Here is a 15,703-nt window from a genome sequence, read left to right as displayed (position 1 = left end):
TAGGAATTCTTCATTTATTTCAAAACTCAATTAAAACTCAGCTATCCCACTTCCCCTCTCAAAAAAAGGACTCTATCTATATATCATATATGTTTGCATATATTTTTATAGACATGTCTTCCTAATGGAATGTAAACTCCTTGAGGTGAGGGATTATTTTATTTTTAACTTTGTATACCTAGAACCTAACCACTATTATTCAATATTGTTCTAGAAGTGTTGGCTTTAGCCAAAAGAAAAGAAAAAGAAATTAAAGGAATTAGAATAGGCAACAAGGAGATAAAACTATCACTCTTTGCAGAGGATCTGCAAAGTAGTTAGAGAATCTTAGAAAATCATCCAAAAACCTAATTGAAACAATTAATGACTTTAGCAAAATTGCAGGATATAAAACAAACCCAAGCAAATCATCAGTGTTTCTATATATTACTGACAAAGCCTAGCAGCAAGAGATGGAAAGAGAAATTCCATTTAAAATAACTGTAGACAAAATAAAATATTTGGGTGTCTATCTGCCAAGGCAAACCTAGGAACTATAGGAACACAATTACACAACTACACAACACTTCTCATACAAATAAAGTCATATCTAGAGCCTAGCATACAGTAAGCATTTAATAAATGTTCATTGCTTTATCTCTCCATCCCTGAGGTATCCAACTTGAGATTCACTTCTTTGCAGAGTGGGGGAGCACGGAGTGGCTTCCTCGATTAGTTTAGTTTACACTTATCTTTATCACAAAACTCAGGAGCTCCTGGAAAGGCCCTTAGGGACAAGACTAGATCCTTGCTTTCTTTGGTATAAGTATGAGGAAACACCCTTTATCCATGCAAGTAAAGCACCTCTTCTGCAAGCTGTAAGGTAGAGAGTTGTTTGGAGTACTGAATCATTAAGAAACCTCTCCAGCATCACATAGCCAATAGGCACCAGAGGCAGGACTCAAATCAAAGCCTTGCTGGCTCCAAAGTCAGCTCTTTATCCACTCTGCCACTCTGGATCTCATTGGAAGGACCTTTAGAAATAATAAAATCCTAGAATCCCAGAGTTGGAAGGGACCTCAGAGATCAGCTAATACTGATACTTGAATAAAAATACTTCAATAAAAATTCCTTCTTTAATGACATATAATTAATCAACCAACAAATATTTACTAAATGTTTCAGTTTTCACAATTGTAAAATGGGGACAATAATGGCACTTATCTCATAGAGTTGTTAGGAGAATCAAATAAGATTATATTGTAAAGTGCTTAGCACAGGCTTGGCACATAGTAGGTGCTTAATAAATGCTTGCTTCTTTTCCCTTCCCTTCCCTTATCATGTGCTTGGCACTATTCCAGGATTACAAAAATGAAAATGAAACAGTATCTTCCCTTTATCAGGAGAGACAATATGTACCCATAAAAAATATGAAAAAGTAAATACAAAGAATTTCAAAGGGGAAAGAGTTCTGGATTAGGCAAGGACACAGTGGGTTTTGAGACTGGCTTTTCTCATTGGCATAGGAGAGGGTTGGAATAGATCCTCATTAAAGTCTTTTCCAGGGCTAATATTCTATGCTCTCTTCTTTGGAGTCCTTTCTCTAAGTCAGACTGTTCTCCTGATAATGAAATCCTTTGGTGTCCAACTGAAGACCTCCAGGAGACGGTCTGTCTCTATTCCTTGGGGTAGTCTATTCCAATGGCAGATATCTCTGACTGCTAGAAACGATTTCCTTTAAACTAAGCCTGAAACTGCCTCTCCAAAGCTTCTAGCTTTGGCTCCAACTTCTGTTCTCTGGGACCAAGCAGAAGAAAGCTGCTCCTATATTATGTGAAATGATCTCACCCAATTTCAATTTGTTGGCGAGATGGATTCAGGTTTGGGGGAGGGGGAGAGGGAAAAGAGATGACTTGTTCAAGGTCTTGCAGATGAAGTCGTGGCTGAGTCCTGAGTGTAAATCTCCAGGTACGAGATCAGGGATCTCTCATCCTTGGGACTTCTACAGTCCTTTCTATCTGTTCCTGGCATTTGCTTGATCCCTCAAATATAGAGCCCCACATGGAAGACGATTCTTCTTACTCTTATTGGAAACTCTGTCTGCTTTTAATGTAGATTGAAGATATATTTAGGTATTTGGTGAATTTAAGCAAGTTCCTGGGATCATAGATATAGAACTGGAAGGGACTTTAGGACCAATTTAATTAAATCCCTTCATTTTACAGATAAGGAAATTGAGGTCCAGAGGGTTTAAGTAATTTCCCAAATGTGACACAGTAAGCAGCAGAGCTAGGATTCAAATTCAGGTCCTCTGATTGCAGATCCATTACTCTTTTTGTAACTATAAACACTGAGGCTCATGTATTTGCTCATGTTGGATGAGGATTTATAAGGCATGTTATAGATGGAATTCTCATTCGGGTTAATAGATGCTTTGACTATAATAGCCTTCTAACTTATTTCCCTGTTTCTATTAATAATTAATTAATAACTGAGAAATTATAATTGATAATATCTATTTTTAGGGCTATGTATATTATATAATTATATAAATATAATTGATAATATCTATTTTTAGGGCTATGTATTATAAGATATAAAACATATAAAATTCATTAATAAATAATAATTAATTAAAATACATCTTTATGCCAGGTGCTGTGCTAGCTTTGGGAAAAAAGTAAAGGAACCAGACCTGTAATTTCATTGATATAGGGAATGTCAGGGGAAGGGAAATGACTTCACCAAGTCAGTTTGACATCTTTATAATGTAAAAGTCTTAGAGATTTGCCTAGAATACTGAAAGATTAAATATCTTGGGGAGCTTCTTATGGAGTTACTATAAGGAGATTAGGAAAAGCTTCAAGAAGGATGAGATCCCTGAACTGAACTTTGATGGAAGCCAGGCATTGGAAGAAGCAAAAATAAAGATACTTTGAGTACCTCCTTTTAAAGTTCATTGTTCTCCCTCTTTTCATAGTTAATTGTGTGCTTGTTCTTTTACCATAAGAAGGTAAATTTCTTGAGAATAGGGAAATTGTCTCATCTTTTTAATTCCCTAAATCAAACCTGGTGTCTTGTACATAGTAATTCTTAGTAAATGTTTACTGAATTATTATGTGCTTATATCCTTTATATTATATTTTTCCAGCTCTGACATTCTATATTCTATTCTGTGGTCCCTTCCAGCTCTGTTACATGATGCTCTAAGGTCTTTGTGGGCTCAGGGGTGGGGAGTGGGAATTAAAAACATTCTTTGATCTCAACTTCTTCCCAGTTCTAATGTATTAAGAATTCGTTGAGCTATAACATTCTCTACTTTATGACTCCCCACAGAACTTATAGAAGAACTTCTTGTCAGGGTTCCTGGGTCAATATAATGAATAAGCAGCCTACGGGAGGCATGATTAGACATTAGTTCATGTGAAAAAGATCTGGTGGTTAGAAAGGGCTAGTGAATCCCTGAGGTTCCTGGCAACTCAAGTGCTAACTTGATCTTAGGGTCATATAGTCAATCAATTTGTCAATAAACCTCTTTAAATGCCTAATATGTTCCAGGCACATAAAAAGGCAGTGTTGAAGACTAGGAAAGAGAACAGTCCTATTGCCTTCTGTCCCTGCAAGAACTCATTGGAGTACTGTGTACATTGAAGGGTACACTTTGAAAGACTTTTCAAAGTCTTGAAAAGACTTGAAAAGACTGTTTGTTAGACAAGACATTAAACAGGAGCAGCAAGGTAGTACAATGAATAGAGCACTAGGCCTAGAGTGAGGAAGTCCTGAATGCAAATCCAGGTTCAGACATTTACTATTCCGATGATCCTGAGCAAGCCACTTAAGCTCTGTTTGCCTCAGTTTCCTCATCTGTAAAATAAGGATAATAATAGCATCAACCTCTTAGGGCTGTTATGAAGATCAAATAAATTAAACATTGTAAAGGGCTTAGCACAGTACCAGGCATGTAGTAAGAATTATATAAATATTAGCTATTATTATTAATATTATTGCTTACAGGGCAGAGACCAGAATGGTAATGGGACTACAGATCATGCCTTAGTATGCAAGGTTCCCCAGAGGACTGGCTTAAAGTATCAGCCTCAGAAGGGAGATGGCCAAGGCCAAGTATTCCAAGAGTGTCTTGTGGAAAGGGTATAATGTATTTTACCTGGCTTCACCTGGCAGAATGAAAAGAACTGACTGCAAAGTGCAGAGAGGCAGATTTCAGCTAGAAATAAGGAAGAACGTCTCAATAATGAAAGTAACTACTAATTGGGAGCAGAGAGCTCTGGTAGCTTGTTGGAGAATCGGAGAGATGATTCCTGTTTCGATAGCTGGATACAAGTTGATCTCCCGAGCTTGGAGATTCTCTGAGTTCCTCTTGATTCTCATTTAGAACAGTCATCCTTCACAAGGTGCGATGAATACGGGCCATTGGAGACAGCTCCAGTAGGCTCTCTAGAGCTGATTGTCAAATTTTCAGCATACTTACACCTTACTGCAAAGCCGGGCTTGATTTATTGATTTCTTAATTGTCTAGACTTTTAAGAAGTGTTGGAAAAAATGTAAGTAATGCAGGTTAAAATTAAAAGTGTGTCATGTATACTTTTTTTGGGGGGGGGGGAGGAATGACAATTACTAAACATTTAAAAACACATGGCGGAGCACAGATTTACTAATATCTAATCCAATAAGCTTTCCACTTCACCTCCAACTTAGATATAGACAAATGCCACTTGATTAAGAGGAAGAACTCAGCTCTCTCTTATATAGTCATCATCTCTATAATATTCTGGAGAAGAAGGTGAAATGGCCTTCATTTGAACACTTCAAGAAATGGGGATTTCACTCCCTCTTTAGGAGTCTAGATTTTTTGTGAGATGGCTCTTTCTGTTTTCCTGTCTCTGTTTCTCTATCTGTCTTTCTTTGTCTCTATCTTTCTCTTCTCTCTGTGTCTCTCTGTCTGTGTCTCTCTCTCATAGCTAGGAAGTCCTTCCTTATTTTGGACACTTTAAGGTAGCTGTGCTCTCCTTCTTTTATCAGTTCCTTCAAATGATGCTAATTACAGCCCATTCATGTGCTTTCATCCTACATGAGCCTAATTTGGATCCTTCTATAAATCTTCCAATGGCATTGGGGGGGTGGGGGGACATTCCTCCAGACCTCTTCACATTGCACAGATATCAGTGGAAAACTTCCTTATACCGAACTCAGACTGGCTCTTTTTATATCCCTTTTCATGGGTCCCAGTTCTGCCAGGGGATGGCAGTGAGGGTGAGACATACAAACAAAATCATCAAATGTCAGTAAGGGAAGAGATTTTAGAGGCCATCTATTCTAAACCCCTTATTTTACAGTTGGGAAAAATGAGGCTTGGTGAGGGGAAATGACCTATCCAAGGCCATATGACATAGTAAAATTGTGGTAGAGCCAGGTCTAGCCCTGTTTCCTGATTCCCAAATCCATGGTTCGAACCACAAAAGGCTCAAGCTAGCAGGATCCTAGAAGCTCCTCTCCTCCTCATCCCTCCTCCCAACTGACAGACATGGTCTATGGAGAGAATGCTGGATTTGCAGACAGAAGCCCTGAGTTCTCATCTTGACTCTGCCCCTTATGAACTATGTCTCATTGGGCAAATCCTTTAACTCCTTTGGAGGTCCATTTTCTCTTCTCTAAAATGAGTGGTTTAGATTAGACAATGATATCTGCACTTCATTTCTAAATCGGTCTTTCATTTGGGCTTGGGGCAAAGGTAACAAACAAATATGAAGTCCCTACTATATGCCAGGCACTGTACTAAGCATTTTACAAGTAACTAGGAAAGTATCTTTCCTTTCTTTCTTAAATTTTTCTAAACCATTCTGAGTCTCTCTTTTACCTCCAGATTATACTTATCTCTGTCTACATCATCTGTCTCTTCAATAAAGCTCTGAAGGCAGAGATTTGGGTGGGGAGACGGCATTTTTTAATCTTCATATTCCTTGTATCTTGTACTTAGTGGGCTCTCAATAAATAAATGAAAAATAAATAAAATTCAATTGAATAGGAAAATGGTGTGACTTGCCCAAGTTCACATGCACTTAGAAGCTGAGAAGCTGAGACTCAAATTCCTGCTAACTCTAAGTCCGGTGTTCTTTCCACTAGCTAGCCCATGTTTGCCCCAGGAGGGCCCTTTGGAGACCTGGAGATGGTATAATTTGCCCACCCTTGAGTCTGTTTTCTTCTGGGCAACTAAGGGGACTTGCAGGTTCACCCCTTTGGTCCATGGGAGGAGGCCCAGGCAGAGGCGGTGGATCCTGTTTCCAGTGAGGCTGTATCAAATTTGCTGTGTTTATCTCTGCCCGGCTGCTGGCAGGGAAGGGGCCGCCTGCTGGGCCTGAGGTTCACATGTTTAAAGCCAGACCAACTCTCTAAGGAGTGAATAATGTCTTTATTTCTCTGTGCCTTCCCCCCTTTGGGCGGGGGGGTGGTGGTGGTGGAAGAGGGAGCTGTTGCAACACAGCAGAGGACTAAGCTTGGGCCTGAAGGAACACAGTCCCACCTTCTTCTGGGACATCCCCTACTCAGCCCAAGCCTTCTGCCCCTGATGCCAACTGGCATGGCCCTCTTGACCGGACCCTCCCTCACCCAATTCCTCCTTCATAAAAGTGAAGACAGAGGGAGTGCCTCAGTCAATGCCCAAGCCGGGCTACCCCCACCCCCAAGGTGGGGAGGAGGGAAGAAATCAGTAGAAAGAGAGGAAGGGGGTAGGGATGGGGGACTGGTCTCACCCCGGGAGGCCTCTCCACTGCCACAATCTTTGTCTCCCTCCTTTCTTCTCCCCAAGCTATCTAAGCAGGAAAGTATGGGGGGATTTACCCAGGGCTACCTCTCTTCCCAAAGAGGTCAGTGACCCACGTTGGTACCAGGGCCGAGGGGGGAGAGGAAAGGTAACTGAGCCAGCAGGATGTCTTCAAAGTTCCCCTAGCATTGGGATTAACACACTGTAATTCTCTTATGGGTTTATCACAGAACATATACCTATAAAACACAGTAATAACACATTTATAAGTACATTAGAGAATTATGAACTGAGCTCTTAGGAGTGGGGGCTGGGGGTGAGGGAGGATTGTAATCACCATGGAGGATCAGGAAAGGTTTTCTGGAAGAGATAGCATCTGAATAAGGCTTTAAAGGCAGAATAATAATTAAACAGTCAAAGGGTAAGGATGAGGCAGGTTCAGACATAGGAAGCACAACCAGCAAAGAAACAGAAGTACGAACTTGCAAGACTGAGAACAGTCCAGTTTGCTTAGAATTTATAGAATAGATTGTAGGAAGAGGTTCAGTTATATGTCCTGAGGACAAAGATCAGGTCATATTCATCTATAAAATATACTATGGTAGAATGAGAAAAGCTGGTGCAAGGGACAGAGTAAAAAGCCTGAAGTCAGAGATTCATCTTTGTGAGTTCAAATTCAGTCACACACTTCCTAGCTGTGTGACCCTGGGCAAATCACTTCACTATGTTTGCCTCAATTTCTTCATTTCCTCCAGGCCCAGTTGGAGAAGGAAATGGAAGTAACTCCAGTATCTTTGCCAAGAAACACCCAAATGGGTTCAGTCAGACATGACTGAAATGACAGAACAACAAAACATAAAAGATATTCAGAGCTTCTCCTCCATCTCTAAACTTTACCTAGAAACTATCTCTCTCCTCTTTCCAGAACACACAAGTCTCATTCAACTCTTACTCCCTCCTCTTTCTTTTCTGCCTTTCCACTCTTCTTCCTTCTTTTTGCTCCTTCTATTTGATCATCTCACTTTCTTCCTTCTCTTCTTCCTCTGTCTTCTCCACTTTCTTCTCTTCCTTCTCTAGCTTTCTCTCCTCTTTTTTTAACCTCTTTCTACTTCTTCTATCCCCACCTTATCTCCATGTTCCTCCTCTTCCTCTTCCAAGTCATGGAGAATTTGGGGTAAATCAATTTAATAGTGATAACATCTCCCATTTCTATAGCACTTATAGATATGTAAAATACTTTCCTCAAAAAAAAAAAAAAAAGCCCTGTGAGGTAGGTGGTGAAAATACTATCCCCATTTTACATCTAGTAAGTTACTTGTGTATCATGATTCCACCCAAATGCTTCACTTTCCCAGTCTCTGTTGACCAAAGTTGGAACCCTCCACATAGTTCTATTGTCTCCACTGAGAGTTCCACCTGTCTGGCTTGGTCCTCCAAGTCCTTCACAACTAGATCAAAGAATTTAAAACTGAAAGGTGCCTTAGAGGCCATCTAATATGATGGATCACATTAATTTTACAGGTGAAAACACTGACTCCTGGAAAGGTGAAATGACTTGTCTCATCTAATAGGGAATAGGGTTAATTAGAAGCTTAGTCTTCTGGCTCAAAAGCTAGTACTCTTCATAACATGTCCATGTTCTCATACCCATTCCTTCAAGCTTCAGCCTTAGCTCACCTACTCTGGGAGTTCACCCTGAAAACCCAGCCAACAGCCTTTCCCTTCTCTGATACTTTTGAGTTTTTCTGGGTAATTAGGACAATCTCATGGACTATATTCTCCTGCCTTGAAGAAGCTTCCTGAAGGCAAAAGCTTACTCTCTTCCTTTTCCTGGCTGCCCATAGTCTGTATTCAGCATGGGAAACTGGTTCCACTAAAGGAAGCTCAGGCTAAGGACAGAAACAGGAATAAAAAAAAATGAATATATGAAGGAAACTCATTCTCATTTAGACGGTATCCTAAGCAGACTCAGATTACATAAGTGTCCTTTCTGTTTCCTGGGGTTCCCCCAAACTCCTATAATACTATTCTCTTCCCTTGTTATTTCTCTCTATGCTATTTCTTCCATTTGTCTTCCATTGTTACCCAGTATCCTGTCTTGCTCTTCCCTTTTCTTAACATCTCCTGAATCTCCTCCTTCCCTTTCCCTGTATCTCTGCTCACTTTCTGCTCCCTCTTATCTTTTCTCCCCATTCCTACTCCTCTTTCTCACCTGTAATTTTCCCACTGCTTTCCCCTTCTTTCTCCATCTCTCTCTCCTTTCTCCTCCCTTCTCTCCCTATTCTTTCATTTTCTATCTTCCTTTCTTCTGCCTTTACTACTCTCCCTTGCCCTCCCTCTCCCTCTTCTGTCCTCAATTCTTTCTCCTAATTCCTTCTCTCACTCACATCCTCACTCTTCCAAAACTCTCTCTCCTACCCAGCCCTCATTCCAATCTCCCTCTCCTACTCCTTTCTCCTCTTTCCTTACTTCTCTCCCCATTTCCCTCTCCTCTTTTCCTCTATTCATTCCCCCCTTTCTTCACTCCTTTTTTCCCTTTCCCCACCCTACATTATAGAATCTTATAACTAGAGGTCATCTAGTTTCACTTACATTTAAGAAAGAAATCCCCTGGTATGTCAGAGGTCTGTCCCTCTCCCTCAGGATGAACTCCCCTCTCTTCATTGCTCCTCCTTTCTCTCCCTTCTTTTCCCCACCTTTCCTTAACAAAGTTGCAAAAGCAGCCCAAAATAAATGATTTCTAGTAGAGTTCCACTTGGAGATCTGAGAACACTGACTATCAGGGCTGGAAAGAGGACTTTAGCAGAAAGGACACAGAATCTTGGAGTGAAAAGAAACCATAGAGACCATTTGGCCAACTCTCTTATTTTACTAGGTAAACTGAGACTCAGAGAAAGAAGGAAACTAAATGCCCAATTTCCCACAAACACAGAGCTGAGCTCTAAAGCTAGTGTTTAGGTTTATGGGGGCCTCTTGGCTGGAAGCCTCTGCTCTCATTTTCCTGAGGATGGGAGAACATGAAATCACTTTAAAGATTCAGGTGAATCTGAGGGGAACATTCCCTTACTAACACACAGAAAAGAGGGAAAGTCCTTGGAAGCACCTTTTTGTGAGAAGTTTTGGAGATGGGGCAGTTTTTCGGTTGTGGAGGCTGATTTGGACGGAGTCTCTCCTGGTGAGATAGGGATGGTTGAGATGATCTCCGGTCTCATGCAGCCCCCTCCCCCTTGCCTTTTTCCGAGCTGCCCCCCTCAAAGCGGCAGTTCTTCTCCAGCTAGCCCAGGCGGGCGCCAGTGCGGCTGGCTGGGGGAATTTGAGAGCCCAGGCAGCTGGGAACAGGTGCAACAGCTGGAACAGCTGGCGCCTGCTCTGCACACTTTGGAGAGTGTGTAACAGAGACCTCTACCGGCCAGAGAAAAGAGAGACCGATGCTGGGCCTGGGAAGGATATCTGGGGAAGTCAGGCTTAGAGCGGAAAGATTTCTAAGATCCAGTCGGCCCTACACTCACCCAACTGCGAATATATCTGGGAAACGAGGTGGGTCAGCCTACAGTAGTGTTACCCCCAGGGGCCTTGGGGAGAGGGCCAGGGGAGAAATTGGGTTCTCTGCCTTCTCCTCCACACCTGGGCTTCCCCTGCTCTTGCTACTCATCCTCAGGTTCGGGCTGTCCGGTTTGTACTGCAGTCTCTGTCTGTTCTATCCCTCTTTGAGATTCAGCCTACTAGTTGGCAGTCTGGTCTCCCTGCACCCTGTCCCCAATCCAATCCACTCTTCTATGGATCTGTGATCCCATCAAGGTGAGGGATCCCTCTAACAAGACAAATCAGTCATACATCCTGTGTACCTCTTAACCATTGCCTCCTATAAATTTACCATAGGGTATGCTCAAAATGCTGGTTCTCCCTCCCATTTTCTCGAGCAGTCTGGTCTCCCTGCACTCTGTCCCCAATCCAATAGAGTATCCCTATGGATCTGTGATCTCATCAACGTGAGTAATCCCTCCAACAAGACAAATCAAGCCATACATCCTCTTACCATTGCTTCCTATAAGTTTACCATAGGATGCATTCAAAATGCTGGGATCCTCCTCACATTGTTCTTATGCTGGGACATATGGACAGTCCATCTATTCTTCTTCACTATCATACCCCCCCACCCCCTGAAAAAAAAAAAAAACAAACATTCCTCTTGCTTCTTTTGTTCAATACTGCTTAATCCCTTGCTCACCCATCTTGGACCTCTCCACTGCCCTTTGGGAATTCCCTTGTTTCTATATGACTCAAAATCTAATAATATCATTAGAAAAATATTGATTTAAAAAAGGATGAGATTACTTGATTTAAAAAAGGAGAAAACTGAGGTCCAGAGAAGGGAAGTGGCATCTCAAGTCTTATATCTGGGTAGTGGTAGAACTAGAACTAAAATTTAGGTCTTCAGATTCTAAAATTTAGGTCTTGCCACTAAAGCTGCCTAGGGTGTGATGTGATGTCCCACAGCAATCTAGTTTACAAATACACTTCCCCAAGCACCTCACTTTTAGCCAAAAAAACAAAAGGTTTTATTTCACAATCATAACTAGGATGTAAATAGCTGAGTTCCCTAGAGAAAGAAACCAGTGATTGATATTCACACCACAGTGTCCAGAAGGGACACAGGATCTTGCTAAAATGTGGAAATGAATGGGGGGTGGGGACTTTGAGCTAGATCCTTAATATCACTTAAGATTGTCCTTTCTTTACAGAGTCTTTGAGAGGTCATAATGTCCATCCTGTCCTTGATAGTCACAGATAGAATCTCAGAGTTGAAAAGGGCCTCAACTGGGAAGATATCTGCAATCTGTTTGACATGAGGTTTCCCAGTGACTGTTTAAAGCCTTCCTGAGAAAATCTCCTAAAAGTTTCATTCTCTAGGCTAAACATCCCCTCTTCCTTCAAGGCACAGCCACCAAAGTAATCACCCAAGAATCAGTGAGTTTTTTCCCAGCTCACACATTTCACAGGGAAGGACCCATTTCTAAACAAGACAACTGAGACCTCCACTCCAGTCATGTTTCCCTCCAGAAGGTAGAGATTCCTTCCTTATGCTCAAGGGAAAGAGAATGCTAATAAAAATGATATAGAAACATGACTCCCAACTCCCTCATCAGTGTTAATTATGCTCGAAGCTGCCTATTTAGCAGCACCCAAGGCTTGCACCAACCTATTCAGTTAATCAAGCATGGAGTACTTATTATATACTAAGTTTTGTCAAGTTCTGAAGATACACAGAAAGATAAATGGAAGGTTGCTGCCCTCAAGGAGCCCATATTTAAGTAAGGGAAACAACAGGCACAATCTCCTTCTGCCTAATGTGCAAGTGTGCAAGTTGGTAGGCCCCTGGAATGGCTTGGTGTGATTGGCCTTTCTTGGAGGGAAGGGGACATTGGGGTGGAATGTAGAGAGGGGAGGAAGCAGGGTCCAGAATCGGTGCTTGATCCGGGCCTGGGGTAAGAGTTTGTCTGTGAAATGACAGAGACAGGTGGTATTCCTCCATCCCACCACTCTAACTCAAGAAACACTTAACCTACACTGAACCTACTGGGAGCATCACACCCACAGCGCAACATTCATGACAACCTATCACCAATGATGTTTGGAGATTACAGGGGACCTGAAGTTTCAGCAGGTGGTTTTCCATGAGAATTAGAAGGGCTCTTGGAGAGCATCTTGCTCACAACCCTCATTTTACAGATAAGCAAACTGAAGGAAAGGAATAGCCCATGAAAGTTGGTTTCAGAGTCAGGTTCCAAATCAAGGATTCTTTCCATTGCCATTTGGTAAGAACCATGTATTAAGGGGTCCTGAGGGTCTATAGTCAATTTCAAGGAATAAAAACAATTCCTTGACTTCTAAAGAGCTTCTCCCCATACTAACAGACTGTCTTTCCCTCCTTGAGAACAGGGACCTTGTCTTACCCATATGTTGTATCTCTTCTGGGCTCGGTACACCATGGACATCTCATAGATTTATGTGGAATTGAATTGATGTAATCTGTCTTGCAACCTTACTCCATTCCTTATACTTATGTCACAAATGGAAAGACTGATTCAATCAATCCTCCTCATTCAAGTGGACCTGACTATGAAGCCAGAGACCCTGTCCCCGTGCTCTGCTGTGTGACTCAGAGACAAAAGCCTCTCTGAGCCTGTTTCTCCGAGGCATGAGACAGCTGTTGGCATCCTGTACCATTGTCATCCTGGGACAATGAACCCTGTACAATCAGACCAAGACCAATATGCTAATGTAAAGTTGTTGGAAGCCTAAGTCGTGGGATCTGCAGGGAAAAGAAAAAGCCTTTCTGCCTAAAATTATTTCCATACCTACCCATCAAACAATGTCTGAAATTTCACTATTAAGGTTTCACTTATTCGAGTTTTATTAGATTCACAGGTCCTGGAGAATCTTAGAAGACAGAATGAATGTCAGAGCTGGAAGGAACTTTCGATCATAGAATGCTAGAACTGGGAAGAACCTTAAAGTACAATGTTAAAGCAACAAGAGACCTGAGAACCTGGAATGTTAGAATAGTAAAACATAAGAACTAGGCAGGACACTCATTGAACAGCTGGGAGATCCAAAGTAGAGAGAGGAAAGCGACTCGCTCAAACTCCTGATTCCTAGTCTATGGTGCTCTCTACTATATCTCATTGCCAGATATAGATGATAAAAGTACGATGAATGTTACAGTTCTCTGAATTGAGGGGATAAGAAAGAAGAGGAAGCCTAAATTATAGTATAGGAAGATAGTCAGAGAGGGCTTCATAGAAGAGGTAAGACTTGAATTGAGCTTTGAAGAGAGAGATCCAAGAAATCTCTATTCTGGTTCAGAGTCTGCCACTAATCTGACTAATCAACTTGGGCAAGTCATTCTCCCGAGCTCCATTTACCAAATGAGAAGTTTGATCCCAAAGGTCCCCTTCAGTCATGACATTCTAAGCATCAGCTGTGTCACTCCTGAGTAGGCTGAGAGGAGGGGGGCATCCTTGATGGACATATACACCCAGAGCACATCTCAGCACTAGTACCCAGCTTGTCATAAGGTTTCTGGTAAAACTGCCTTGAAAATGTCTTTATGAAAGAAAGGCAACTCTCTGTGACCAGTTCATGACAAAGTTCTGTCTCTGTCTCTGTCTCTCTCGTCTGTTTCGGGGAGAGTTTCTGTCTCTCATCTCCCTCTTCCTTTGTAGCCGTCTCCTCTTTCATCCTTTCTCGTTGCCTCCTTCTTTCTCGGCTCCTTTCTCTCTGTGTCCGTTGGTCCGTCTCTTTCTCACCTCCCTCTCCCTTTGCAGCTGTCTCTTTTTTCACCCTCTCTTCCTTTCTCTGCTTCCTTTTACCTCTCTCTCTCCCCACGCCTGCCTCTGTTAGTCCGTCTGGGTGTCCGTCTGTCTCTGTCTCTCTCCTGCCCACACCCAGCAGTCCCAGAACGGGGGTCGGAGGTGAGTTGAGACCCGGGATCAGGGGCTGCCCCGAGCCCAGCCTCTTCTCCCAGCCCCTGCGTCTCTGCGCTTCATGCCGTGTCTCTCTACTCACGGGTCCGGGGATGGGTGTCCGAGGGGAACCAGAGAAGGACAAATCCCAGCAAGGAAGAGAGGACTCTGGCTTCGGGAACCATTCTTCCACCTCCAGACCCCGGGCAGAGCCGAACAAGGAGGAGAGAGCAAAGGCAAGGGCAGGGGCACGCGGAGGTGAGGGGGAGAGGGCGGGGCGGGAGACAGACGGACAGACGGAGACACAGGGCGGGACGGGAGAGGGTCTCTGAGCACCTCGCAGCGCTCGCGCTCCGCGGCGCAGAAAGGAGGGAGAGGAAGAACGAGACGCGTGCGAGAGCAGTAAACTGACAAAAGGAAAACGAAGCGCTCTGTGGGAAGGAGCCGGCGAAAAGGGGAGGGGAGAGAGGGGGAGGAGAGCGGAGAGAACGGGGAGAAGCTCCGAGCCGGTCTCCCGGCTCAGTGCGCGGCTCGGAGGCAGGCTCGGGCGCTCGCCGGGGTCTGTTCTAGGCTAGTCGGGGCGGGAGGGCTCCGGAAGGCTGCGCAAGGACGAGGGCAGAGACCGAGGGAAGGGGAGACGGGGAGAGGAGCGGGGCGAGAGGGCGCGAGCAAAAGCAAGGGCCCCGAGACAGCGGGCAGAGGCGAGGCTCCGGGGCCGGGCAGAGCCTTCGCGAGCCGGGGCGAGCGGCGGCGGGAGCTCGGAGCGCGCACGGAGTCCGCCTGCCAAGCGCGGCCGGCGCGGGGCTCGGCCGCATTTGTACCTTGCCGCGGGGAGCTCCCTCCCGGCCGCCTGGCGCGCCCTCAGCTCAGGCGCCTCCTGCAGGGAAAGCGAAGAAACTCTGGGGACTGGCCGTCCGCAAAGCCGGCCCCCTGGGCGTGCGCGCGTGTGCGATGGGCGTGCGTGAGTGTGAGGCGGGCGGGCGCGCCGTCAGACGGACAGGCGGACAGCGGTGACAGCGCGCGGCGGGGGAGGGGGGCCGGGGCTCGCGGGGGAGGGGGCCGGGGCTCGCGGCGGGGGAGGGGGCCGGGCTCGCGGCGGGGGAGGGGGCCGGGGCTCGCGGCGGGGGCCGAGGCTCGCGCGGGGGAGGGGCCGAGGCTCGCGGCAGGGGGGCCGGGGCCGAGCCCGAGCGGCGACCCCGAGCCAGGACAGAGCTTCCCCCGGGGCAGGGGCGCCCTCGGCGCGGGGGCGAGTTAGAGCCCTGCTGAAGTGCAGTCTTCCCTTTCTCCCTTTCTCTCTCCCCTTTCCCCCTCCTTGCTTTCTCACTCTCTTTCTTTCTCTTTCCTTCTCTCCGCTCTCCCTTCCCTTCACTCTTTCATTTCTCTCATTCTCGCCCCTTTTTTCTTTTTCTTTCTCTTTCGCTCTTTCTTTTCTCACTTTCTCTCGAACTTTTTCCCTTTTTTTCATTCTTTTAGTTTCCTT

The 15,703-nt window shown here is 44.4% G+C and overlaps 1 protein-coding gene across 2 annotated transcripts in view; it reads right to left on the bottom strand.

The window, feature by feature from the left end:
- Window positions 1-15,141, bottom strand: part of CHRDL2 (chordin like 2) — a 79,814-nt gene extending 64,673 nt beyond the window's left edge. The window contains exon 1 of one of the 2 annotated variants that reach the window (XM_031961403.1): window positions 15,045-15,141. Coding sequence is in view for 1 of the 2 variants with exons in the window: in XM_003764660.3 (XP_003764708.1) it covers window positions 14,327-14,408 (82 nt within the window). In the remaining variant the exon portion in view is untranslated. Of the gene's footprint in view, window positions 1-14,326 lie in introns of both variants that reach the window. The other variant, XM_003764660.3, reaches the window with a different exon arrangement.
- Between the last annotated feature and the right edge of the window lie 562 nt (window positions 15,142-15,703).

This window comes from Sarcophilus harrisii, chromosome 3, assembly GCF_902635505.1.
Source record: "Sarcophilus harrisii chromosome 3, mSarHar1.11, whole genome shotgun sequence".
Classification (NCBI taxonomy): domain Eukaryota; kingdom Metazoa; phylum Chordata; class Mammalia; order Dasyuromorphia; family Dasyuridae; genus Sarcophilus; species Sarcophilus harrisii.
Note: the sequence above shows the minus strand (reverse complement) of the source record. Positions and strands in the feature narration are given on the sequence as shown.